The sequence below is a fragment of the Psammomys obesus genome, unplaced genomic scaffold (genome assembly GCF_907164565.1).
Source record: "Psammomys obesus unplaced genomic scaffold, mPsaObe1.curated_primary_1811, whole genome shotgun sequence".
Taxonomy (NCBI): domain Eukaryota; kingdom Metazoa; phylum Chordata; class Mammalia; order Rodentia; family Muridae; genus Psammomys; species Psammomys obesus.
Window position 1 is genome coordinate 10,077,631 of NW_026590062.1, and position 28,000 is coordinate 10,105,630.

Sequence of the window (28,000 nt, forward strand, 5' to 3'; positions counted from 1 at the left end):
TGTCTCCACATATGGAGAGTGTGCACAAACCTAGGTGTGCTGCCATCGATTTTGTATATTTTCATAATTTTAATTGTTCAAAATTGCATTATATTTTGCAGTCACCATGTTCAATCTGTATTTGTCTTTCACTTCAACTTTTTCAATATAAAAAAGGGGTTCAATTTATCTGCAGGCTTGTTGAAACTCTTCCTACTTTCTTATGTGATTTATTGGTATGGGAAATCTGCTCTTGAGAATTGAGTGAAGGCAGCAAATTGGCTTTAACTGGACAGGTTTAATTTACATAAACATTTTAATTTTAGTTTGGCACTGCCTGGTTTATTTTTGTTCAGTCTTAAAAGTTAAAGCTTCCTGGCACATACCTATAATACCAGCAATCAGGGAGACAGAGGCAGGCAATCTTGGTAAGTTTGAGGCCAGCCTAGTCTACAGAGCCAGTTCAGGACAGCCAAGACTACACAGAGAAACCCTGTCTTGGGGGGAGGAGGGAGAACTTCCTAAACAGTGTACCTCATCTCGATTCTGTACTAAGAAGCATCCCTAATGTGGGTTAGCACAGGGTAAACCTGTAATCCCAGCTCTGAGAGATAGAGAGACAGGAGGATCAGATCAAAACCATGCTCAGCTACTAGACACTGTCTTGAAAACAAATGAAAGTAAACAAAAACCAAAAGTTTAAAGGTCAAAGCTAATCTTTTTGGCTTAACAGTAGTGCCTTGCACAGTCCCATCTATTAACTAACTGGTGCATTTGAGCCATTGTCAGGTACTACATCTGTTAGTCCCTGGGACTCCTAAGTTGTGTTGGAGGCTGTGTGCTGGAGTGTGTCAGTGTGTGTCTGGAGACATGTATGAGTCACCTAGGAACGTGCCTGGAAGGCTTCAGGCAGTCTGGTGACACACACTGACCATGAAGTGGAAGCTGTGGCTGTTTTTGTTTCCTTTTTGTCCTTAGCAGGTTTTGCCTGCTTTTGCGGAGAGGAATTAACTTCATGTGAATGTTTTCTTCCTTTAACAAAAAGATGAATGCTTGCCTGAGCCTCACTGCTGTTCTTAACCTTCTTAACCTTCTTAACCGACATGATGCCAGTTCACAAATGCTATTACTGCCTAGTTACTAACTTTACAGTGATGAGTACAAGACAAGTCACATAATCACATTATTTGGGGTTTCCCACTGCAGTTCATGCTCAAAGGGCACAATTTTATTCAATTGCTAGCTTCTTTGGATCCCAGGAATATGCATGGGTCCCACATAAGAGTTAAAATCTCGACCTAGGTTGGCCTTGAACTCCTTTCTGCCGCCTCACTCTGCCCTTTTTAATGGCATTTATTACTAGAAATGATCCTGAATTAATAAGTTCCTCTCCAAATTATTTGAGAAAATGTCCAGGTTCATTAGAATAAAATTCTTTATGTTGGATCCAGTGTTTGCTCCTTCAGGTTACTGAGGAATTCCCTTCCACTGTATGTAGCTGTGTGATGCTAGGAGGACATACTCTAGGTAGCCATAGTTGCAGCCTGACTACTGCCCTGGGCCAGTGTTATTGGAAGGAATCATCTGGCTGCAGTATGTGGGGAAGACTGCATTTCTGTGACATATGCAAATCTCTTAAGCAGATTCAGCTTTAAATAGAAGACACTGTTAATTTGGTCCTGCTTCAGAGCTCTTGGGGTAAGAAAATGGGCAACCAACTGGAGTCCAGCCTGTCTCAGGTAGCCCAGGCTGGTCCTCAGATTCACTTTGTAGCTGAAGCTGGCCTTTAACTCCTGATCCTTGTGCCTCTACCTCCCTATTGCTTGGGTTACAGATGTGTCACCACAGCTGGCTTAGATTGTATAAATTCTCAAACAGTACATCAGGAAAACTAAGAATTTGCTCTGTAGAGAGAAAGCATGAAACATAATGCCCCGTTGTTTGTTCAACCATAAGCCAGAGGGTAGAAGCACCCTGTACCTTGCCATAAATGATTCTTCTGAGAGTGGACAGCAGAAGAAAGAAACAAGGCTATGCCTTGTGCAGGGAAGAGTTCCCTTGAAGAGCAGAATCCATAAAAGCTTAGACTCAAAACTGAACTCTAATCATAGGCCAAAAGTACAATCTGAAAAGGAAACCATCTAACCAAAACAGACTTTATTTGATCAGAATTACACTCATCAAGGACCTGAGCAGTACCTCCCTCTGTAGCACCAATTCTTCTGCAGGGGCATTTCAACAGCCATCTTGACTGAGCACATGCACAGGCTCTCCACAGACTGGGTCTAGAGATGTCCTAAATATGGTCTCAGCAGCATGAATGTCCAGGCATATTCAGGGCTCAGGTTTCTGGCTCAGTACTGCTTTGTTCCACTGCCCCTTACACCCCACGGGAGCCCCACAGTCAGCAGGTAAGCTCTCCCCTTCCCGCCCTCAGCAAACCCTGGAAATCCCTCATGCCCTGTCACAGCTCCTCCTTCTCAGCCCCCTTCTTCCGGAAGGCAGTCAGGATGTTTAAACTCTTCTGCAGCTCTTCCTTCTTGCTGTCACTCATCTTGTTCTCAATCAGCTTGCTGATCCTAGTCATCTCTGAGGCTGGAAAGTCTTCACCTTGGTCCAAGATCTTCCCCATGATCTTCAAGTACTGGCTGGCCCACTTCTTCTCAGTCTCCTTCACACCAGAGAGGCCTTCCTGCCCCTTTTTCAAGATGGCCTGGCGGGCCTCTACACTGGAGGCCTTGATGAACTCACCTGCCAGGGCATCGTAGGCAGGCAGGCAACCAGGCATGCCTAGGTAGACCCCCTGCCCCTTTAGCCAGCGCTGGATGGCTCCAACCTTAACTGCCCCACTGTATGGGACTGGGTTCTCAAAGTCCCCGTCTCGGAAGAGGTAGAACACTGGGTAGTCCTCTTTGTCCAGCTTGTACTTTTCACTCAGCTCCATGTTCAGCTTGTCACCATAGTCTGTGAACAGAAACAAGATGTGAGGAACTAGCAGAGCACTGCTATGGGACCTCCTGAGCAGAGGGAGAAACTCCAAGGTTGGCTGTGTAGTTTAATGTGACAATTCATCAGAGACCTGGGTCTGAATTCTTTTCCTAACATGCCTTAGCTGTGTGGCTTTACTCGTGTCATTCAGTGACTCTGCCTTTTAAAATTTTTTTGGAAATGAGATCTTCTCACTATTGTCTCCACCATGTGCCAGAACCTGTTGTGTTTGTGAGGGTCCAGTCATGGTTCAGATGTCAAGCTCTGTGATGCTGCAGGGTAAAGAATGAGGAGACAGGAGTGAAGAGACCCTAACGAATAGGATGGTGGCACAGTTTGGGACTAGGAAGCTCATGTGATCTATGAAGGCAGCTGTGGGACCTGACTGGAGGAGCCACAGGAAGAGCTGGGGGAAGGTGTGGGCAGGGACTGAGCTTTAAGGTCATGAGCTGCACATACGGCTATAGCTTTATAGAAAAGGGAGCATGCAGTGAACTCTGGCTGCCACACAAAGTCTGTAGGGAGACCAGGGAGGGAATGTGTACATCATTTGGAAGAATGAAGTGTTTAATGTGTGGCGGTAGCTCTGACGCCCTTCCCAATGGGCAGTAGTAGTCTCCAGCCTGAGATCTGTTAGTAGGTCATGGCTGCCTGGAGTTGGAGTCCTAAGTCTTGCTTTTTTTTTTTTTTTTTTAATAATTTGTTTTTATTTGGTGTGCATTGCTGTTTTGCCTACGTTTATGTATGTGTCAGATCTTGGAGCTGAATTACAGACAAGTGTGAGCTGCCATGTGGGTGCTGGCAACTGAACCTGGGCCCTCTGGAAAATTAGTCAGTATTCCTAACTGCTCAGCCATCTCTCCAGGCCCCTATATCTGGTATTTATCTGCCCCATTAAATTTTAAGCATTTGAGGTGACAGTCCCATAGTACTTCCCTCACTGAGGTGTCAGGACAAAATTCATGGAAAGCAGATAGTGGCCTGGCACATAACAGACACAGGATGAATGTTGGCCATACTGCAGTCATTCACCAAGCTCTGAGGGAACAGACTGGAAATTGAGTCACCTGACTAACTGCCCTGGAGAAATGTGTCAGCTAGCCAGCTCTACTGCCACCAGACTGCTGGGAGGACACAGGTAAGGCTCTGGAGCGTGGGGTCTCCCAGCTGAGGTGATGGTCTTTCTCCTCATGATCTTTCTCCTCATGCAGTGTTCAAGACAGGACTGAAATTCAGTGTCTACAGATCTCTGGACTGTTGCCACTAGATGCAGGTGACCACGATGGCAGAAGACTGCCCTTCTATTCGTGGTGGCATGGGTTCATTTCAGCTAAATGCCAGAACTCAATACTGTGGCATAAAAACTGAAATGAAGACAAGAGGACGGTCCTCCCAACCTCTGCCTTGCAAGAACAGCCTTGGTTCTCAAGACAGGCAGTTATATTGGTCTGGGGCAGCACCTGCTTTGCCTCAGCTTGCTGCGGGTGCCAGACCCTGACAGACCGCACAACCAAATTCTCCATGGGTTGGGGGTATGTATTCCCTCTCCCAGCAGGGAAAGGCGCCCTAGCTTCCTTCCTCCCAGCCCCGTCCCCAGTCATTCTGGACTTGTCCATACCTGAGATTCCCACCTCTGCCACCAAGAGATCATCACTGGAGGCTGAGTTTTCAGCCAGACGCTTGAACTCGTCCTGCTTCTCACCGTAGGGGTACTGGGTGTCGAACTTCACCAAGACGAACTTGCTTTTGGGAATGACCTGAGGGTGCATAGAGCTGAGCAAGTCGGGTGTTTAGGGACAATTGGGGCTAATTACTTTCCCCAAGGGGCCCCTGTTTAAGAAACACAGTGGAAAAACAAGCTGTTTTATGCTCTCATTCACTTGTTCCTTAAAGCGTAGGACATGCTTCCTTTGCACTAGGTATGTGTTTGGACTAGCAAGACAATTGGAAGTCTAGCAATGGTTGAGCATGCCTTTAATTCCAGCACTTGGGAGGCAGAGGCAGGAGGATCTCTTGAGTTGAGGCCAGCCTGGTCTACAGAGTGAGTTCCAGGACAGCCAAGGACACAAAGAAACGTAGTCTCCACAAACAAACAAACAAACAAATAAAAAACCAGAGTTGTGGGTAAACAGAGCTACGGCCTTCCCCTCCGGGCTGAATAATTCTAAGAAGACCTTAGCATGCACTCTGTTTTCCCCTGCCATGTTTGCCACTTCAGTTAATACCAAACCACAAATCTGCTAAAAAGCAAACAGCCACATAAGGTGTCCAAACTATCCAAGATGCTTTGGCCATGGAGGCCAGAGTTCAACAGATAGAAGGTTGGTAAAAGGCTAGACATGGGTCAGTACCTTCTCTTAAAAAGACCAGAGTACCGTTTAGCTACATTTCTGTTTTAAACTGTTGAGGTCAGAATTTTAATTGTGATAAAGTTAATTTAATGAAAATATTTCAGAATCTTAACAACTACAGTTCAGCCATGTGCACACCTATATTTCAGCACTCAGGAAGCAGAAGCAGAAGGACAAGATGGAGGTTAGGCTGTTCTACATGGGGAGACCTGTCAGCGGAGAAATAACAGTGCTATTTAGCCACCATTATTGTCTAGGTACCTTGCCTAAAAGGAAGACCTGTACCATCAAACCATCCTCCTGTATCCTCCATGTTGCCCTGGTTTGTCTACTCGGAATTACTCACAATGTAGCCTTCTGTGTCTCATTTCTCTGCCTACCATGCCTATAGAACTTGTTCTTGGTATAGCATATGCCAGTACTATATGCCTTTTTTATTTCTTTTTTGGAGATGGTCTATGTAACTCAGGCTGGCTTACACTGACCCTCTGTCTCCACTTTCCAAGTGCTGAGGGTACTGGCATGCATCACCACACTTTGCTTAGTACTTCAGAAACCTACCCCACACCCCAGGTAAACCACATATCAGCTGATAGACTCTTGAGCTGTTTCTTCCTCCCCCCGCCCTTTTTTTGTGGTTTTTAGAGACAGGGTTTCTCTGTGTAGCCTTGGCTGTCCTGGACTCACTTTGTAGACAGGCTGCCCTCTGTATCCCAGTGCTGGGATAACTGGCTTGTGCCAACAAGCCCAGCGCCTCTTATTTATTTTTTTTTAAGATTTATTTATTTGGCAGACAGTCAGTCCTGATGAGTCCTGATAGGCTAGGGTCAGATGGAAGGGGAGGAGGACCTCCCCTATCAATGGATTGGGGAAGGGGCATGGGAGGAAAAGAGAGAGGGAGGGCAGGACTGGGAGAGGACTAAGGAGAGGGCTAAAGCTGGGATACAAAGTGAATAAATTGTAATAAATTAAAAAACAAAAAAATATTTTATGTAGATGAGTGCTCTATCTGCTTGTACACCTGCCCACTAGAAGAGGTCATCAGATCATATTATAGATGGTTTTGAGCCACCATGTGGTTGCTGGGAATTGAACTCAGGACCTCTAAAAGAGCAGTCAGTGCTCTTAAATGCTGAGCCATCTCTCCAGCCCCCTCTTACTTATTCGTGATAGCACTGCCCTAGTGTTTTGTTTGAACACACAAACTCAGATCACCTTCAGTTTACTAGGAAGGGAGCTTCAGGGGGTCCTAATGGTGAGTCTACACACTGAACTTACTGCAGACTGAAAGACTTCCTTTGGTGGCTTCTTTTAATGCACACATTTTATCTAACTAGCTTTGATCAGTAATACTGCCTTCCCATCTTCAACTTAATTTTTTATTATTTTTAATTATGTGTGTATGTGTGGCTATGTATCTGAATACAGGTACCAGAGGGGGTCAGAAGAGGGCGCCTGATCCCTTGCAGCTGTGAGCTGCCTGACATGGGGACCAGGAACTGAACTTGGGTTCTAAGAGCAGTATTTGCTCTTAACCACCGAGCCATCTCTCCAGCCTCCTCCAACCTTTAATGCTTATAACTGCTATGTTTTCATCACAGGCAAACACTGAAGGTAAAAAGACATTATTTTTTACATTCACTTGGTTTTACATTTTTAAAGGATATAAACATTGCCTAGGTACATGAAGAACAGAAGCCATGGGAACAAGTCACTGATAGCAAAAAGTCTAGAGCTCTAAGGGCCCAGAGCACGAGAGACTGCAAATATAAATCAGATCATATCCCTGTGGCCCAGGTGGCCTTGTTTCTGCTCAGCACTCGCTCCAACTGTTGCTGCCTGGAAGCCTTTTCCTGAGTTCTTTTCTGGCTGCCTCTATCATTCAAGGCTTAGTTCAGATGTCCCCTTCTAGTAAAGAGGACTATGCCAGCCACCTCTTACTTTTGCTTATTTTCTGTCATTTCTACTAACATGTGCATTTCTAAGAATAAGGACCATGGCCTGTGTTCTGGTGCATTCTTCAAGTCCTGGTGTCTGGCCTATGACAGACACTAAGAAATGTGAACAGAGTGCTAACTCTTGGAGATCTGATGCTACATGGTTGTGACTCAGTGTGCAGAAGTGGGGTGATATTTCAAAAGCACAACACAGGATCAAAGCACAACACAGGATCCCTACCAAGGGACCTACGTTTATAATACAGAATACCAGTAGCCATGGGGACACTGGGGTAGAAAGGTAAATTTTAGCTAACAGGAGGCAGTAGTGTTGTTTAGTGTGTGTGTGGGGGTGGGTGCCCTCACAAACACAGTAACTGAGGTCAGAGAACAACTTGTGGGAGTCAGTTCTCTCATCATATTGGTCCAGAGGAGTCTGGCCATCAGGCTTTGTGGAAGTGCCTTTACCTGCTGAGCCATCCTGTAGGTCCTTCACTGGGTTTCTTAAGACAAAGAAGGTTTCATTAAGTTAACCGGGCTGGCCTTGAACTCATGGCCAGACTTTCTGTCTCTGTCTCCCCAGTGCTGTGTGTGACACCATGTCTGACTGAAAAATCTATTTGTTCACCAAATAATCTGCTAAGAGCCTATCACATCCTAAATGAACATAGCAGTGAACAGCATGGGGCCTCTCATCTAATGACGCCTTCTAATGAGAGTCAAAAGTAATGAGAGAATGTTTTTCCAAGATGAAAATCACTGGAAGGCAGATTATGTAACAAGACTCCTGGACAAAACACCAGGAGAGGCCTCTTGCCTCTGAAGACAGTGAAGTTTGGAAGAGACTGGAGGAGATACCTGTTCACAGGAACACAGCATACCACCAGATCAACTGTCATATTAAATGCTCAATAAATAACCTAGGTTGAGGTATAGAGTCAGAAAAATAAATCAGATACAGCTGGTTGATGGTGGCACACGCCTTTAATCCCAGCACTGGGGTGAGAGGCAGAGGCAGGCAGACCTCTGTGTTCAAGGCCAACCTGGTCTACAGAGCTAGTTCTAGGATAGCCAGGGTTCCACAAACCCTGTCTCGAAATCTCCCTGTCCCCCCTCAAAAAAAGAGCAGGTACCTAATAGACATGTAATATTCTACTATGGGGAATATAAATGACGAGAAAAAAGTAATAGGTGATATGTGCCCTAAGGGGAAACAAACAGCAAAAGGGTTGACATTCAAGTCTGGGAGTCTGAGAAAGCAAAGAAAGGACCCAACGAGATAATATTTAACCTAAGACAGAACAATGAAAAGTAACCTATTTCAAAGACTGGGCAAAGAATGTTCCAGTCACAAGGCAGCCAGTGCAGATGTGCTAGCAGCTGTGAACTAGGGACAGTCAGAGAGAAGGCTTGTTCTGGCTGGAGCAGATTGGAAAAGGGGGTAAATGGCTAGGAAATGAGAGGCTACAAGGGGTATTCTTTATAGGACTTGTTAGTCTATTAAGTGGAATCTCAAGGTGCCAGGAGGAAGGTGAGTGACAGTTTAGAGCAGGGAGGCAGTCAGTAAAGATGGAGGAGCCTGGAGTGATTAAATTTCGGTGCAAATTTCTAAGAATAAGAACCACGGCCTGCACCTCCCCCTGAGGGGGGAGCAACCTTACCAGGCCACAGTGGAAGACAATGCAGCTACTCCTAATGAGACCTGATAGACTAGGATAAGGAAGGAGAGGAAGACCTCCCCATCAGTGGACCTGGGGAGGAGCATGTGTGGAGAAGGGGGAGGGAGAGTGGGTTTGAGAGGGGAGGAGGGAGCCACAGGGGGGGATACAAAGTGAATAAAGTGCAATTAATAAAAATTAAAAATAGAAAAAGAACCACGGCCTGTGTTTTGGTGCATTCACACTTGGACTGTGGTATAACTAGATTGCTATTAAGAGTTGAGTGGGTGATTAATATGTTTAACAAGTAATCAGGCAGTTTGTTCGTTTTTTAATTCCTAAGAACCTTGAATGGGCTCTATGTCGCGGGTCCGAACAGCAACCATCTCCAAAATAGACATGTTCCACCACCACTCGAGACAGCACCTTTAAAATACTCTTCTGCTTCTGCTTTTCAGTTCCTCACATGAAACCAAAATAAGAAAATGACTACTTCTCTCCTCACTTAGCTCGCCCAACAGAGGAAGTGAGAAGCTGCTGGTAGCTACAGACAGACACATGAGAAGGAGTTGGGTCCACAGAGGCCACTGCAATAGGACTTCAACATTTCCACCGTCCATTTACCCAGACCTAAATACCAAATTTTGTGAAAATTGCTGGGGGTAGTGACGGTTCTTTCGTGCCTAGATCTGGTTTTGTCAATTTCGTTCTCTGCCCCAAGATGTTCTCTACAGGTGGCAGACCTGCACCTTTGCATCCTTACACTTTGTAGGGTCCGCGTGCTGTCTGAAGATGGTTTTGCACATTGCCAAGTAGGCTTCAATCCATCCTCCGAGAGGAGGGGGAGCAGACTTGCAAGCAAACATGCGGAGTTCTCTTCGCCACCCCCACCCCATCAGGGAGCGTCGACCTCGCCCCGCCCTCCGGCCTTCCACTTGGGACTCGTGGATTGGATCTCTCCCGGCATTGTCTTTTTCCAATAGATAAAGGGATCGGACACTTAGTTCCTTTGACTTCGTCTTGGTAGCTCTTTTGTAAAAGGCGGTAGCGTGGACCCCGGCTGCAAAGCAAAGGCAAGGATGCCGGGAGGGGGGCGGTCAGGGTGCGCCCCTGCTCTGTCAACACTGAGCCTACAGATCGGCAGGCTGTCTAGGGATGGTCCTTAAGCACTGCCTGCTGCCACCCCCTGGGGCCCAACGTCCCCATGGGCGCGCGCTCCTACGGACGTCTACCTGCACCTGCGCACGACCCCCAGCCCTCATTACCTTGTAGAAAGTGACTGTGTCCAAGGGAAGGGCGCCCTTCGTGTGCAGGCCGCTACCGCCATGCGGAGCAGAGAGGAGCAGCAGGCCCAGGAGAATGGACAGCAGCGGGGAGAGCGAAACGGCGTCAGGCACCGCGGTAGCCATCACGCCGGATTCCTGGAGCGGGAGATAGGAAAGCCAGGGCCGGAGCGCTCCGAGTGGGCTGTCACGTCACTGGGAGGGCGGTCCCGCGAGCGCGCGTGCGCGCACGCGTCCACTCCAGGAGGCTCAGGCCCCCACTAAGGTGGAAGGGATGGGCCACCCGCTAGAAGGGCAGGGCAGCGGGAGGTAGGTGCGCATGCGTGGTGGACGCAGCCGGGGGGTGGGGGGGCGGCCACTTGGCAGACAGGCGGGCTAAATGAGACTGTCGCGCACGCGCACTCTGCTCCGCTCCCTCAGGCTGCCCTCCACCGCGTTCTCGCGTGAGGAGAGGCGCGAAGCGAACCCTCAGCAAGTCCCTCGATGCCTCTTCTCGCCTTGGGAAAAAACGAGGCAGGCGTCCCTGGCTTCCCGGCGGTCTATTGGGACCCGCTGCTCCTTCGGTTAGTCAGCTGTCTGTCACTGGTAGTCGCCTCCTTGCCCTCGTAGGCCGCAGGCTGCAGCGCTGGTCAGTCCCGCGGGTACCTTAGGGACTGTGGCCTTCCCTGTTCCAGAAGCTTGGGAAAACTCCTGTTCGCTACCCTACTTCCGGTCAGGTGTGGTAGGTGCACATGTTTGTAATCTCAGCACAAGGCAGGAGTGTGGCAAGACTAGGCTGGGCTGCGTAATAAGAAAACAAGGCTGTTTTCAAGGACTAGATGTAAAAGCTGAAGGAGAAGACACGGGGATAATAACCAGCAGGCTGTGTGTGGGGGCGCAGGCCTTCAGTCCTAGTGCTAGGAAAGCTGGCAGGCTGATCTCTGAGTTGGAGACCAGCCTGGTCTACACAGTGTGTTCCAGGTCTGTCAGGGCTGCAAACGCGCCACAGGCCCCATCTAAATTCCATCGTAAGCAACCAAGGAGAAATCCAGATGTGGGCTCCTTGTGGTGATACACATCTCTACTTGAACCAATCCCGAGGCCCAGGCTGGTCTACAGAGTGAGTTCCAGGCCATCCAGAGTAAACCTGGTGAGACCTTTCTCAAAAAGACTAAAACAAAACACAAAAAGTTGAGTGTAACATACTTGCCAGTACTGGGGAGGCAAGGACAGGAAGATTCCCAAATCGCACCTGATTGAATCAGTGAGCTGCAGGCTTAGACTTTCAAAAAGGATGGGAGTATGATTAAGGAAGATAGGTTAGTTACTGGCCTCGACATGCACATTCACACATGTGCACATGCGTGCTTGTGTGAGACTGGTAGAATCATGAAAACAAAACTGGATTATGTTGTGCATTTTCTTTTCTATTTTATTACTCTTGAGTCTCAAATCCCTGAAGTAATTTATGTAGCACATCAAAGTGGACCTCACTGCCAGGTTCTTCCAGCATCCCTCAGTCCCTGCCTGTTACAAGGTATGGCCAGGGTACCCGGGCCCCTACCCTTAACTTCTCCAGCCCAGGAGCTAGGCTGCCCTTCCTCCAGCTGTCCTTCCCTAGATAATCCAGCCATTTTAGCTAAGCCACTGTCTTGGTCAGTCTCCTGGCCCAGGCTGCCTCTCTTGATCCACACTCCTCTTTCCCCTTTCTCCTCCCTGTCTCCTCACATGGTTCAGGGTCTTGTCCACTCAGGACTCTCCCAGATGGCTGCCTCTGACTGTGCCCCCCATTTTGTGTACGATAAACTTTCTCCTCCACCATACCTAGGAGCAGTCATGTTCTTTTGGGTTTGAAGCTCTTTGGGAGCTGGAGAGATGGTTCAGAGGCTGCACTTCCAGAGGCCCTGTGTTCAATTATCAGCCACCACATGGTGGCTCACAACCATCTATAATGAGATCTGGTGTCCTCTTGTAGTGTGCAGGCAGAATACTGTATATGTAATAAATCTTGAAAAAGAAAAACTCTCTTCTGCAGCTGTGCCTTCTACAGTCGTGTAATGACCGCCCCTCTAATAGACAGCTAGATGCCCTCCATTTGACTAGCCATGCTGACTTCACATTTAGCACAGGCTGTGCAGGTATGACACAGCTGATTACGCTGTCACAGTGTGACTTCCTGGGGTTCATGCCTACCTACTTTAAGCCTACCAATTAAAACGCTCCCCAGGAAATATATTTGGATATTGGTATGTCCTAAGAAAGGCTGATAGGTCCTTCCCTGTCTCCTTGTTTACACATCTTGAGTTGTATGTATGGTCTCCAGGCTCCCATCTACCCAGTAAGTATTGAAATCTTCACTTGCATCTCCTACCTTTCCTAATCGCTGCAGAAGTATTCTCCACCTTAAAAGATCCTGTATTACAAGTTAGTCTTGCTCAGAAGTGTCAACATTGTTCTCAGAAGATAATTTTGGGCATGATGTTGAAGGGTAAGAAGCATTTGTGAAACAAAAGGAAATTATATAGTTCTGGTAGGTGACAAATATGACCAAGCATGTTGAGCACTATGAATCTATGTAAAGGCAAATTAGGAGTCAAAATACAGACTCTCACTAATCTAAGGGGTTTAGAGCCACCAGCAGCTTTAGTTGGAGTGTTTCCAGATTTGTATATAAGAACACTCAAGAATGAAGGAAACCTGGTGTGGTGGGGCACACCTCTAATCCCAGCCTTATTGGGCCCTTCCTGGGAAGGAGACCTGCGGAAATCTGAGGAAGAGTTTGGAATAAGAGTGTCCTTGTCATGGACTAAATCATATGCCTCAAATGCACTGTGATTGCATTTGGAGAGATAATTACAGTAATTACAGAAATAACTAAAGCTAAATGAAATTGTTCAGGTGGGCCCTAATCTAGCAGGTCTGATGTGCCTGTAAGAAAAAAGATTACAGCTGGGCATGATGACATGTGCCTTTGATCCTAGCACTTAGGCTGAGGCAAGTGAATTTTTGTGAGTGGGAAGCTTGCCTGGTCTATGTAATTTTAGGTCAGCCAGGGCTGTGTATGTGATCCTTACTCACTTAAAAAATGAAAAACGAAGGGAATGGATCAGAAGGGAGAAGGCTGAAGGCTAAAGGGAGTTAAGTATCAATTGCAGTATTAAAGGAGGAGAGAGAGGTTAAAATATGGCAAATAAGAAAAATGTACAAAGTTGGGTGGGAAGGGAAGGGGTCACAGATCTAGAAAGAGTTGGAGGAGGAGGTTAAATATGATCAAAGCATACAAAATTCCCAGAGGGACTAATAATACTAAAAAAAAAAAAAAAAAAAAAAAAAAAAGGTTGGCCTGGGTGTGACAGCTGAGTAGTTGGGTATATGCCTACTTTAATGTTCCACCCTCAGGTGTGTGCTTAAAAGTGAAATCAAGAAGCATTTGCAGAAAGTCTGGTCATGGTGGTGTACCCCTTTAATCTCAGAAGGCAGAGGCATATGGATCTCTCTGAGTTCAAAACCAGCCTGATGAATAAAGCAGGTTTCACAGAAGGAGACCCTGTCTCAAGTAAACAAAAAAGATCTTTTAGTAGGATAGAATTGGTAAGAATTTGATAAATAATTCAGGTGTAACCATATGAGCCTCCTCTGGCTTTCTCTGTTTTGTAGAATTTCTACTTTCAGCCCATTCAACACTTTGATCACATTGAGCTTAAGTGTCAAGGAAAAGTGACTCTACACTGTGTTCACATAAGTCAGCAACTGTTGTCTATAGGCACAGGAGGATGTACAAACTGATAAATGATTTGTTTTGTGTGAATGAGCAATGCTGCCTGTGACTATCAAATCAAGCAGAGACACTGCTCACAGGAGCTCACCAGGTGTAAGCCCCTCACGAGGAACTTAAAGAGCACTCCAGTTTTGACACCCCACTGTCAGGAGCCTTGTCTAAGAAACTAAGGAGAGAGACTTCCTCCTCTCTCCGAGACTCCAGCAGTGCAGGCTCTCCGTCATGTTCAATTCAGATCAACATTTGAAATAGCCAGATACCTGGGTCTGTGCTGACAACTCTGCGCCTGAACAGCTGTGTCTGTGTCTAGTCAGACTTCTTTGTAGCCCCTGCTGGACTGAAAGTACATCAGTTCAACTTCAGGAGAGCCTCTCTGAACTCTGCAACATCTGTAACTCTGTGGCCATTCTGTAATGTGCATAAATACAGCATTGTATGTCAGGGTGGTGTGTGATCTGTGAGTTAATACTAGTAACCCTTGAATAAAAGGACCTAGGATTGCTGGGATTGAACTCAGAATTACTTTGTTGCAGCCAATGAAACTGACATAACTCTGTTAATGTATTGTTAGTCAATAAATCCTGATGCTGTGAAAAGACAAATACATCTGTTTCTGGCATAATATGCTCATTACAATAAATCACAATGACATCTATTGTTCAGAGACTGGATAATTTAAAAAGTCACTGAACTCTTACTTATATATATACTTATTTATTTTTAGACCAGGATGGCCTTGAACTCACAGAGATCCACCTACCTCTTCTTTCAGAGTGCTAGGATTAGAAGAGTGCCCTACTGGGCTGGAGAGGTGACGTGGTGGTTAAGAGCACTGTTTGTTCTTCCAAAGGACCTGGGTTCAATTCCCAGAACCCACTTGGCAGCTCACAACTGTCTGTAAGACCAATTCCAAGGGATCTGACACCTGCATTTATTTTATGTTAATGCACATAAAATAAAAATTTTTTAAAAAGTGCACCATCACGTCCATCAGGGGACACTGAACTTTATTTCAATGAATTTGATATTCTATTTACCTTATTTCATGTATATGAATGTCTATACGTGTGCACAAATGCACATGTGTGTGCATGTGTAGTTCCCTCAGGGATCAGAAGAAGACATCGGATTCCTTGGAACTGGAATTACAGAGGGTTTGGAGGCACCATGTGGGGAGAGCCAAACTCATGAACTCGGCAGGAGCAATAGGTGCTCTTAACCACTGACCCATCTCTCCAGCCTCTGAGACACTGACCTTTTAAAGCACTAGAATTTGTTGTTTGGTTAGTTTTCATTTTTCAAGACAGGGTTTCTCTGTGTAGCCCTGGTTGTCTTGTAACTTGATTTGTAGATCAGGCAGGCCTCAAACTCAGAGATCTTTCTGCCTCTGCCTGCCAAAGTGCTGGGATTAAAGGCATGCACCACTGTACCCTGCTCATAATTAATTATATATATATATATATGTATATATATATATATATATATATATATATATATATATATAATGTGTCTGTCATCAAAGATAGCAGGGTCTACTCTTTGGTAAATTTGAGAAAAAGAAGTCAGTGTATATATATTATACAAAACCATTTTCCATGCCAAACTGCCACCATCTTCAGAAGTTCAGGTGTGCCCATGTCCACACCGCAACTGAGCCTGTTGACTTGTTAATATTCCCTCCTGGAAGGAGGGATGGGAGCACTGTAGGTCTCTCACCCGAGTATCCAGCCACTCCTCTCAACCAGTTGTATGCCATTCTGCCCCAGCTGTGGTGTTGAGGAGCTCCAGTATACAGGCTTGGAAGGACTAGGAAGGAAACCCATCTGTGCAGCCATGGGCAAGCTTTCATCCATGCTGGGCACTTGAAGGTCACCTAAGGCTCCTGCTCAGAACTCCTCACCCATGTTCTGTAAGTAATCTTCATAAACCCATTGGTTACCCAGGGTAGATTTTGGCAGAATCAAACTTTGTTTTGTCTTTATGATCTTATGAGGAGTGTGAAAGACATTGTTTAGACTCTGCCAGCCCCAGGGTGAGAATTCTATAGGCGTGTGTATGTCCAGAAAGTTCAGAAAAACCCATTTTTGAGTTTACCTTAATAAAAGAAAAAATGAGCTACACAAATTGATAAGGTTTAAGAGGGGATGTAGGGATTTAGCTCAGTTGGTAGAGCACTTTCCTAGTGTACGTGAAACCCTGGGTTCCATCTCTAGCTCTGCATAAACCCGGTGTGGTGGCACACACCTGTTGTCACAGCACTAGGGAAGCAGGGGCAGAGGATCACAAGTTCAAGGTCTTCCTTGACTACATAGTTAGTTTAAGATAAGCCTCATGAAACTCATGAAACCTGTCTTGAAAATAATTTTAAAATGGGAAAATGGCTTTTGAAGATGTTGTCTCAAATGTCCTTTAAGTAGAAGAGTGATGCCTTGGTATGAGAAGGGTATGGAGGAGTGCAGCGTGAGTAGAAACAGGCAAGTCCTCCAAGAAAGTCCAGTGCAGTTGGGAAACTTGAGAGGGACAGATACAGAAATGATGCTTTAGGCCCTAAAGAAATTTAGGGAACAGTGCCTTGGAGGGAATTCTCAAAATGGTAAAATAGTTTATAGTTAGGAGAAAGTATATTGAAAACGGGCTTGAGACTTTCTCTTCTGTCTTAAAATCAATAAGACCTATTAAGAAAATTGAGGGCCAGGTGTGGTGATGCACACTTTTAATCCTAGCATTTGGGAGGCAGAGGCAGGTGGATCTTTGAGAGTTTGAGGCCAGCCTCGTCTACAGAGAGAGGTCCAGGATAACCAGGGCTACACAGAGAAACCCTGTCTTAGAGAGGAGCAGGGAATTGAAAGCTGTTTACAAAATCTCATCATTTTAGACACTGCTCACTTCTGAGTACATCCTCGGGCCCTCCCATTAGAACGGTTACCTAGAAATGCCTTTCTGGTTGTGGTTAGGATAGTAGGCCTAACACCGTCCCCCCCGCATTTCATAAATGTGTTTGTGTGTGAGCTGTGCATGTGTGTATGCATTATTTGCATACACAGATGGGGGTGGGCATGGGTAGGCCCGAGGGTAACAGTGAGAATCATTTTTTCATCTCTCTGTCCCATTCAGTGAAGCAGAGTCTCCACTCAAACCCAGAGCTCACTGACATGGCTAAGCCTGGTAGCCAGCGTGCTGTGGGGTCCTCTGGGTTTGTGGGTCCTGCTGGAACCACAGGCATACTGGTATGCACAGCTAGCATTTAGGCAGGTTCTAGGAATCTGAACATTGGTCACTAGGCTTGTGGAGCAAACTCTTGAGCTTTCTCCTTAGCCCTAGAAGTATAGTCTTTGTGTTTTGTTGTTGTTTGTTTGTTTGTTTGTTTTGTTTTTCAAACAGAGTTTCACTTTGTAGCTCTGCATATTCCAGAACTCACCATGTAGACCAAGTTTGCTTCAAACTCGAAGAGATCCGCCTACCTCTGCCTTCCAAATTCTGGGATTAAAGTCATTTGCCACTATACCTGGCTAGAATTAGGTTTTGGAAGAAATGAAGGAAGCGGTTTGGTTGGAAGGTGTCAGTAGGTGCCAGCCTCTGCTCTAAATTGTGTTGCAAAGGTAATTGCTTTAATGTTTCCTTTGTTGAGTGATGTCCTGATGTGGAAAATCTAAAGGCTCATCTTGACTCTTCTACAGTACTAAGTGTAGAAGCAGAGGAAGGAGTGCCAAAATGGTATAAGGTTTTATCTTATAGAGAGAGTGTGGATGCAGTTTTGTTTCTGCTCAAGTTTGAGGTTTGCAGTGTTTGTTCCATTGATTTTCCTAGTATCTGTTTTCCATGCTAACACTTGTGCTCAGGACAGCTTTGAGCAATGCTATAGGGCTATGGAAAAAAATTAGTTTTAAATGGGAATAATTTCAGTCATTGCTAATGTTTGAGTGTTTTTGTTGGTGGTTTGGTTTGGTTTGGTTTTTGAAGGCTTCTATTTGTTGAAGTGCCAACAGTGGCTGTGGAAAGGGCCCTGGTGCAGAATAAATGAGGAAGAGAGTTTTGTTCACTGACTAGGCCTCATTCAGAACTAAAAGGCAAAAAATACACACAGACACCTCATAGTTTTACGTACAGGTGAAGTGTACCCAGAATCCCTATCTGTAAAGATTCCTGTGAATAAAGTCTACAGGAACCACAAAGCATGTCCTGGCCTTACTATATGGGTCCTGCTAGGAACCATCTTCTAGGAGAGCACTGAGTTCTAGCCAGGCAGAAGACTGACCTTACCATGCACTGTGTCAAGGGCACAAACAGACTATGCCAAGTTTTCACCACTGGCAGCTGCAAGTGCAGGCTCCTGCTGAAATCAAGTCTGCTCAAGCCCATGGAAGGGAGGATGCTGAAGAATAGGACTGATGCTTCTCACCTGGGTTACTGAAGAAAGGGGTATAGATGGCAGCCAGGGTTTATTTGCAAAAGAAATTACCTTAATTGTGATTTTGTTTATCCTAAAGTGTAGTTGTCTTTTGAGGCAGAGTCTCTCTATAAAGCTGTGGCTTTCCTGGAACTCACTGTGTAGACCAGGATGGCTTCAAACTCAAAGAGATTTCACCTGCCTCTGCCTCCAAGTGTTGGGTTTAAGGTAGTGCTGCCATTTGGCAAAGCTTGTTTTTGTTTTGTTTTGTTTTGTTTGTTTGTTTGTTTGTGTTTGTTTGTTTCTTTTCAAGACAGGGTTTCTCTGTATAGCCCTGGCTGTCCTGGACTTGCTTTGTAGATCAGGCTGACCTCAAACTTACAGTGATCCTCCTGCCTCTGCCTCCTGAGTGCTGGGATTACAGGCATGGACCATAACGCCTACCTAAAGTTTGTTATTTTAATATCATGAGATTTCTCACCAATTATTCTGTCAAAATCCCAGATAAACTCAATGTAGTTATTCTATGCAAGAGAACATATTAGTCTGGTATAACTTTTCTTACACACCTCTTCTTGCTTAGTGTTGTTTACACACTTTTCAGGCAGTTCATTCTGAGGTCCTGCTTCTGAAGAACTAAGTTCCTTGACTTCTAGTTGCAGGTAGGTTCTACCCTCTTCTCAAAAGACATGGACCAGAGAGGTACACAGTGATAGTCCCAGTACTTGGGGCTGGGGCAGGAGGATAGAGGGTTGGAGGCCAGTTTGGGCTACATACAAGGCCAGGAACTTCAAATATTTCCATTGTTTATTGGGGTTAACCTGAAGATTTCATAAAAATCTTGCAATGTAGTTTTTCAGCCCAGGAATAATGGATTTCTTCTGAGAAGTTAGGTGTTTTCATGTAAGGTTCGTCTTTAATTCCCTCTTACAATGTTTGTTTTGTGTTTTTTGCTTGAGGTTCCCACCTCCCCCCCAGAGGAAAAGCAGACATCTCCAGTATTCATTATACCACAAAGTCCAGTGATACAACATTTTTGTTCTGGCTTTTGTCCCAAACTTCATTTTTCATATACAATCAATGAACTATACAGTTCATCTTTTCACAGTGTGCAGTAGTGATTTCTAGTGTATTCAGAGTTCAGCAGCCACAATCACTACCTACTTCATGTACTTACTGGTTATTTGTATCTTTGGGGAAATTTCTATTGACAAGTTTTTTTAGTTTTAATTGGGTTATCTCATCTTTAGTTGTAAGAATTCCTTATATGATCTATGTTCATAGACTACATATAGTCTTTGTGTTTTTAAAATTACATTTGCTCATTGGGTTATGTGCCCAGCAGCTGTGTAGAGGACAAAGGACAACTTGCAGGAGTCAGTTCTTTCTACCATGTGGATCTCAGGGACCAAACTAAGGCCATTAGGCTTGGTAGCAGGTGCCTTAACCTGCTGAGCCTCCCCACCAACCTGAGTCTTTGTTTTTTATTTGAGACAGGATCTCACTAATTAACTCAGATTAGGTTTGAACTAATGTTCCTCCTACCTCAGCCTTCCAAATAAATGCTGGGATTGCAGGACGACTGAGCCAACATGTTAGGCTTCCATACAGTATTTCCAGATTTAAAGCTTACAAATACTTCATCCTACTTATGGGTTGCTTTTTAATTTTCTTGATGGACTCTTTTTTTAATTTATTTATTATTTACTTACACAGTATTCTGTTTACATGTGTGCCTGTGTGCCAGAAGAGGGTACCAGATCTCATTATAGATGGTTGGGGGCCACCATGTGATTGCTGGGAATTGAACTCAGGACTTTTGGAAGAACAGCCAGTGTTCTTAACCTTTGAGTCATCTCTCCAGCCCGATGGAATCTTTTGAATCACACAAATTAACGTTTTAAATTGGAATAAAATTTCTCACATTCTAAGTTACAGAACAGGACTGGGAGGTGTAAAGAAGAGAAGGGAAGGCCTGTGTAGCCCAGCTGGTAAAGCACAGGGCTTGCAAGCATGTCGATCCCAGTTCACAGCCCCAGCCACAGGTAAAATAAATGCTCAAAATGCACACTTATGATCCTAGCAACTGCAAGGGGGAGAGGCTCGCTGGACCTTCGTCTACCCTAGTTGCTACCTCAGGTCAGGAATAATAGTCTCAAAGGTGGTGGACAGCCACTGAGGCTATCCTTTGGTCTCTACATGCATCCACATACTCAGACATGCACCCTTTTCCTACATGCCTGTGTACTCACCTCTGAACTGTAAAGACTCATAAAAAATACAGCTGTGGCCAGGCATGGTGCTGCATACCTGCAATCCCAAAATCCCAACACTCTGGAGGCAGAGCCAGGCAGATCTCTGTGAGTGTGAGGCCATCCTGCTCTACAAAGCAAGTCCAGGACAGAACTACACAAAGAAACCCTGTCTTTAAAAACTACACAAAAAAACCCTATATATATATAGAGAGAGAGAGCTAGAGCGAGAGAGAGAGAGAGAGAGAGAAGGAAAGAAAGAAAGAAAGTTGGCAGTTATTACCACTATAAACTTTCCAGGCTGGGTGTTGTGCCTTATGTTTGTAATTTCAATTTCAATACTCTGGAGGCAGAGGCAAAAGGATTGTTATAAATTTAAGGCCATTCTAGGATACATAGTAAGTTCAGGCTAGGCAGGAGTGCAGTCACAGTGAGATCCTATTTTAAAACAAGAACAAAAATACCAACAGCAACAAATCAACATATACTCCTGTCAGAAGTTTAGTAAAATCCTGTTATACATCTTAATATGTATCTTGCTGTGACCATATTATAGTCACCGAGGGTGAACGACGGTGTGCGTGCACAAGCTCCGGGGTTCAATCCCAGAACCATACACACAGATACACATGCACACAAATGAAAAGCAGAGCTTCAAAGCAAAGGGTCAAAAGCTGAATGGGACTGATTTCAGTGAGTGTGGGCTAGTCTTGTAGCAAGAGAAGGCAAAGCTCTGTTTCCCAAGGGGTTCCAAGGGGACAGTGCACCTGCACACTCGGGCATACATATGCACACAAGGCACGCTCACACACAACACACAAACTTGAACATGTGCACAGCCACATGCATAGATACACGTCTGTGCACACAGACACATGTATATACACACACAGGCATACACACATGTGCCGGAAGGTGGCATAGACATTTTAGAAATGTGTCAAAGGGAAAGGTCCTCTGTGACTGATGGTTGGCTGTTCTCTGAACAATATGACATTTGTCTTGAGGAACAGAAGAGCCTTTTGTCCAAGAGCATTTTCTTATCGCCCGGGGACAGTCATTGGTCTCCACACCCTTAGGAGGTAGACATGATTAGAGACCTCCAGATGCTCCCAGGACTCTTGATTACCCATCTGTGATGCAGATGCCTCCTAGCACTTCAGTTGCCTGTTTAAGACAAGTTATTAAAATCTCCTACCTAACAACATGTGTACTCTCACTCTGATATGAACACCTGCATTTAAGTTGCTCCCACTATGCAAGCAATTATTAGGGCATAGCTCAGTGGTCAGCATATGTGCATGATATTTGCCAAGCTAGGTTCAGTCCTCAACACTGAGACACAGAGAAGATGTTGCAGAGCATATGAAAGTACAGTTAAAGCAATGCTTGTTCTTTCTTGCTTTCCTCTGCCCTAGGCTCAGCCACCGCCCCCACATGCCGATCCCCATTCTTGCTCTATCCAGACTGTGTTTCTTGGCATTCAGACCATGTCCCACTGTGTTAGAAGCTCCTGGAAGGCTCTGTGTAGACGTCATCTCCGTGTCTCCTATAACACATTGCTTTATACAAAGTTGGTTATACTTACGTGTGCTGAGCAAGTGGTGTGATATAATATTTAATATGTTAGTATTGGATATAACAAACGTGAACAACTTCTTTCGATTTTCACTGCTACCAAAACTTTAGCTGAATGTGCCACCCTGGGCTAGAGAGATGGCAGCCGTTAAAGGCTGGGCTCTCAACCATAAATGTGAGAGTGTGACACCTTTCTCATCATCCTGTCCCCAACCAGGGACACGTTTAACCAGGGACAAGTTTAACCCTTCTTTCTTTTCTTTTTTCTCCTGTTCCATTTCTCTTTTGCAACTTTATCTTTTTGCTGTGAAATATGCTCTCTGCTTTTTGTTACTCCTGCCTCTTGCGCCTTCTTAAAATTTCTCATGTTTTTTTACAACTTGGTTTCTTCTGTCACCTGCTCTTTCTATTTTTGGCTTTCTCCTTGGCCCTTCCGCCTCATGCCCTTAAGGTGCAGGGCAGGAGTAGATGGGTGGAGCCCTGCCGAGGCAGGGGTGGAGCTACCTGTTCCGAGCCTGACTAAGAAGGGCCAAAGCTTGGAGGGGCGCTAGGACTGGAGTCCTTATGGCCCTCCCACTGGAGACTAGCCCTCTGGAAGGCAGATGGGACCCTGTAAGGTCAAAAGCTTAGCTTCTCCCCCCCTCCCTTTTCTGCTCCTTTCTTCCTCTCTGTTGTGTGTTTACTCACAGTGGCCCTCTCCTTACTAATAACCTTTTTTCCTCTTCATCATTCTCCTTTTTTGTCTTTTTAACTTTCTGTCAGTCAGCTTCAGTTAGTACTGTCTTCCTTGATAACTCTTCTGTCATCTCTCTCTTCTCCCTTAAATGTGAGGCTTTCCTCTCTATTTGCCATTTTGTTCTTGTAGTTTTCTCAACTTTTCTTTCTCATTCAGTCATTTTCTGCTCATTGCTGTTTCTTTTAAAATGTGAGTGTTTTATAATGAGTTAGGCTGAGGGCAGCAAAGTCCCTGCATTATCACAGGCCTTCTCAGACTTCACTCCCTCTCAGTTTTGTAGTGTGACGTAAAGGTCTCTGTTGACAAGATGGTTAATAAACACTGAAAAGAAAGTTAGATTGAACATTAATGTAAGAAATTAACTGTTCTCTCTCTCTTGTATAGTTTTTTCCTGCAATACAATGGATACAATTTGCCATGGCTACCCTGAGGTATGTTGTATGTTTTTTGTTTTTTTTTTTTTTTAGTCTGTATCACATGACTGTTGAAATTGCATGAGCAGACTGGAGAACTGTTCAGCTTTCCGCATCTTCCTCCTGGGACTGCATTTTCCTTTTTAATTAGAAATTCTTTTCTATGCCAGTGGTTTTTGACCAGTAAATGGTAGGGGCCTGGGACAGTGTCTTAATGAGTAAAGTGCTTGCTTTGAAAGCATGAGAGCCCGAATTGGGAGCCCCGGCACCCACATGACAAGCTAGCTGTTTTGTTACCTGCCAGTTATCTCAGCCTTTGGAGGATGAGGGGGAGGGTTGGGGGGGCTACTGGCTAGCCAATCCTATGAATCTGGGAGCTCCAAGTTCAGAGAGAGCTGTCTCAAAAAGCAAGGTGTAGCATGAGAGAGGCTGACACTGACATTGACCTCTGGTCTCCCTCTGTTGGTGGGTCACCACACTTTCACCCCCAGTGAAAGCAAGAAGAGTAACAAGAAACAGGGAGGGCTCCTATGTGAAATGAGTGGGCAGCTGGCCGCACGACTGACGCAGACCAGCACTGGGTACGCCCCTCACCACTGTGTGTGTTAAACATGACAGTGGCGGCTCATCTAAACCCAGCACTTGGGGACTGAAGCAAGATGATCGCTGTGAGTTTGAGGCCAGCCTGGTCTACATAGTGGGGTCTAGGCCATCCATGGTTCCATAGTGAGGAAAATTGTATGATACTGAGAAGATTGGCATGAGCCTAAACAAGGATGACATGCAAATCTATGAAGCATGTTCATAAACTAAAAAAATCTGTGTGTTATGTTTTATATCAACTACGTCAATAAACAGTAAAAAGTAGTCTGATCACTGTGTTGTAATGGCTGTGCTCTGTGTCTCAGTGTTATAGGTTCGAGTTCACTTATCACTTACACCATGTTCCAGAACCCACAGAAGTCTGCAGAGGTGAGTAGTCTCTTTCTGTTGAGTTTTCACTGTCAGTGAGGAGCCTTTGAAGTAAGTGCCAGGACAGCACCAGCGTGTGCACAGTGGAATAACTGTATGACCTGTGACTAAAGACCTCATTGTAATACATGGGATTGTTTGCCTCTGTCCACAGGCAGGACTACAGCTCTAACCCTCAGTTACCAGTGGTTAGCTACTTAGTGTGGGTCTCTTTGGTACTGTGAATTGTTAAGGATAAAGAAGCTACTGCCTGAGGTCTGAGGCCAGAATTGATGCTAAGTGTGGTAAGGCCCTCCCTCCAGGTAAACAGCTCTCTCTCTCTGTCTCTCTTTCTTCCTCTCCCTCTCTCTCATTTGTTTTGAGACAAGGTCTCTACATTGTCAGTTCTCAAACTATGGGTTGTGCATGACCTTTTCACAGGTGCCATCTGCATATCAGATATTTATATTCATAACAGTAGCAAAATTACAGTTATGAAGTAGCAATGAAATAACTTTATGGTTGAGAGTCACCAAGACTTGAGGAACAGCCACAGCATTAGGGAGGTTGAGAACCACTGTTCTACATAATTCTCAGTGTCCCGAAACTCACTCTGTAGATGAGGCTGGCCTTGAACTCACAGAGATCCTCCTGCCTCTCTCCTGAGTGCTGGGATTAAAAGCATGAGCCACCATGCCTAGCTTAGGTGAGCTTTCTGATCTTGAGCTTGGGAAAATCACTGAAGTGGCCAAGAGGCAGTTAATTGCTTGAAATACACTTGATTGCTGCCCTGTCCTCATAAGCAATTACAGTTCCCTTTTGAAAAAATAAATAAATGCTATATAAAAATCACAACAAATGTTCAGGTTAAAAGCCTTTCTGCTGCCATGGTAAAACTTCGCCTCAAAACATGCACACATGCCAACACACACACACACCCCAGACACAACTTGCACACACAGACACACCACACACATTCACATGCGCAAGCACATGCACATCCTCTCTCTCTCTCTCTCATGAAGTGCTGGCAAGAGTGGTCTATTGCTATCTCAGTAAGGACCTTAAAATACAGGGAACAGTTATTGCTGCAGTCAGGTCAAATGGCACAGATTTAGCCATAGTGTCATTTAATGTATAAGATCTTCTGTGAAGGGACTAGAGAGATGTCTCAGCAGTTAAGAGCACTGGCAGTTCTTCCAGGGGACCTGAGTTCAATTCCCAGCAACCACATGGTGGCTTTCAACCATCTGTAATGGAATTCCCTATTCTGCTACGCATGAAAGTAGTGTTCATCTACATAAAATAAATAAATCTTCAAAAAAAAAAAAGAACTTCTGTGAAGAAGGCAGTTTGCCCTGTTTCACACATGAGGAAACTGAGGTTCAAGTTATGTACCAGGCAGCAGAGCAAGGTTTTTCAGAGCACCAATTCTCTCTGAATTAAACAAATGTAATATTTATTATAGGCTAGGCATATTTTTTCAGTGCTTTAAACCCTAAATATTTCTTTGTCAGTGTTGTTATGAAGCCTAGGTAGTCTTGCTGTATTTTGAGTAGCTTCCAATTCTTGAGTCTCCTTTCTCTGTCTATTGAGCTCTGGGATCACCAGCCATTCCTGCTGTATCTGGCTAATACATTTTCAGATTTCAAGTCAGTTTGTAAATTTCACAGGAAAATCTGTAGAGAATAAGATGTATCTAATTTGTAGATTAATTTAGAGAGAACCACCATTTTATAATATCTTACATTCATGACCACTACATATTTCTTAGACTTTCTCTGATGTCTCTCAATAAACTTTTTATATTTGTTCTATAGAATAATCAGAAAGATGTCAGAAGGTGGTGGTACATGCCTTTAATACCAGCAACTGCAGGTGGAGGCCAGCCTGGTCTACATAGCAAGTTACAGGCCCGCCAAGGTTACAGTGAAGACCCTGGCTCAAAAAGTAACTAACTAAATAACTAATGAAATAGAATGATAAAAAAAATTAACTGAGAGCAGGGAGGCAAACATATAGTAAAATGCAAGCAATTGGGGACTGAGGGATGGCACCGTGAGTGAAAGACCATGCAGTGCAAGCCTGAGGCTGAGTTCAGAGCCTCATGCTCCGGTAAAAGGTAGGACTTGGCCCTCTGCGTGCCTGTACCACAGTATTGTGGTAGCTGGAAACAAGAGGATCATGGGAGTTGCTGGCCATCAGCCTGGCACAGATTCTATGAGAAACCTGGTCTCAGAGGAGCGAGGGGGAGAGTGGTAGAACAGGAGTCCTCCTCTGGCATCCACATGTCCTTACACAGGAGCACACTTCATCTAATATGAGTACATGTACATACATGACACGCTTATACAAATACATACAAAACAAAATAGGAAGATTTATCTCTGTAGTCAGAAGGCAAAAGGACACATGCACATATACGAATACACGTACACATATAATCATACTGGCATTTCCCCTTACTTTTTAAGTCCTCAGTTACATCTGCAAACATATAGCTCATGGCATCATTGTCTAGTTTTAGCATATGTTATCTGTACACCTAGCACTTACGGTATAGCTCCACCATAAAGCTCTCATCTGTCCACTTTATCTTTGGCCTATAGCTGAGGAAGGAACGTCCCTGTGAGTGAGAGCCCAAGTGCTTAGCTGTTCACGAGCCCCCTCACTCCTTTCTCTCTGGAGTCTTTCTTTACATTCACCACAGCCAAGCAATGGCAGAGGCCCTAGCAGAATGACACCCACTTTTTTATTAAACACATAAAATGTAAAGATAATTGGTATGTTCTCCTAGCTACATTACTAGCTAAGATTTTGTGGCTTTTGACAGGTGAAGTCCCTCTTTTATCTGAGCTTATCTGACCTGCTCCTGGGAATTTGCTGGCTCATAAAAGCACTTGTCTATGGAACGTCAGCAGCCCACAAAGACAGCATGTGCTATAACCTACAGACAGTTGGAGAGGTAAGCATGCCTCGACTGCCAACACTTTGCAGTTCACATCAGAGGTGATCCCCTGTGGAAACACAGACCCATCGTCCATTGTTACACTTTGATACAGTAGTTTATCATTTTTCATCTTAAAAATAGCTACTGTATGGGACACAAAGTAAATAAACCATAATTAATATAAAAAATAAAAATAAAATTATATCAAAAAAATAGTTACTGCAAAGGAGGACATGTGGCACACACCTTTAATCCCAGTGCTTTGGAGGCAGAGCCAGGTGGATCTCTGGGAAAACTGAGTGCTGGGCTTAAAGGTGTGCACCACCACCACCCAGCTTTTAGTCCTGTTTTGACCATATTTACATGTACTGAAATACTTTTTCTATAACTTTTGAAATAGCTACATAGTTTTATGTTATTTAACTATAATAAACATTGAAATTTTTGATTGATTTATTTTATTAATTATTATTTATTAATAATTACTAATTATTAATTATTTTCTTTATTAATTACACTTTACTCACTTTGTATCCCCCCCCCGTGGTTCACTCCCTCCTCCCGTCCCAATCCCTCCCTTCCTCCACCCTCTGCATGCATGCCCCTCCCTAAGTCCTCCATAGGGGAGGACTTCTTTTCCTTCCTTCTGATCCTAGTCAATTAGATCTCATCAGGAATGGCTGCCTTGTCTTCTTCTGTGGCCTGGTAATGCTGCTTCCCCCTCAGGGGGAGGTAATTAAAGAGCAGGTGAATCAGTTCATGTCAGAGACAGTCCTTGTT

General features: G+C 44.7%; 2 protein-coding genes across 9 annotated transcripts in view; one reads left to right on the forward strand and one right to left on the reverse strand.

The window, feature by feature from the left end:
• Positions 1-2,121: 2,121 nt before the first annotated feature.
• Positions 2,122-10,404, reverse strand: Erp29 (endoplasmic reticulum protein 29). Its single transcript, XM_055605844.1, has 3 exons — positions 10,179-10,404; positions 4,586-4,724; positions 2,122-2,943 (listed from the first exon to the last, which is right to left on the reverse strand). The coding sequence occupies exons 1-3, from the start codon at positions 10,320-10,322 to the stop codon at positions 2,444-2,446; spliced, it is 783 nt and encodes a 260-aa protein (XP_055461819.1). The 5' UTR covers positions 10,323-10,404; the 3' UTR covers positions 2,122-2,443.
• Positions 10,405-10,441: 37 nt separating this feature from the next.
• Positions 10,442-28,000, forward strand: part of Tmem116 (transmembrane protein 116) — a 43,058-nt gene continuing 25,499 nt past the window's right edge. The window contains exons 1-4 of one of the 8 annotated variants that reach the window (XM_055605836.1): positions 10,442-10,505; positions 23,291-23,337; positions 24,228-24,291; positions 27,104-27,235. In XM_055605836.1, coding sequence (XP_055461811.1) covers positions 23,324-23,337; positions 24,228-24,291; positions 27,104-27,235 — 210 coding nt within the window. In that variant the 5' untranslated portion in view covers positions 10,442-10,505; positions 23,291-23,323. Of the gene's footprint in view, positions 10,506-10,606; positions 10,760-10,786; positions 10,918-15,763; positions 15,863-22,678; positions 22,783-23,290; positions 23,338-24,222; positions 24,292-24,445; positions 24,576-27,103; positions 27,236-28,000 lie in introns of those variants that run through there. The other 7 variants (XM_055605840.1, XM_055605841.1, XM_055605842.1 and 4 more) reach the window with 7 other exon arrangements.

Bases quoted from the DNA above. Each gene is read 5' to 3' on its own strand.
- Erp29 (XM_055605844.1), bottom strand. From the start codon at position 10,322: ATGGCTACCGCGGTGCCTGACGCCGTTTCGCTCTCCCCGCTGCTGTCC. The intron at 4,725-10,178 runs GTAATGAGGGCT...ATGCACCCTCAG, and splicing joins ACACAGTCACTTTCTACAAG to GTCATTCCCAAAAGCAAGTT. The intron at 2,944-4,585 runs GTATGGACAAGT...TTCTGTTCACAG, and splicing joins GGCAGAGGTGGGAATCTCAG to ACTATGGTGACAAGCTGAAC.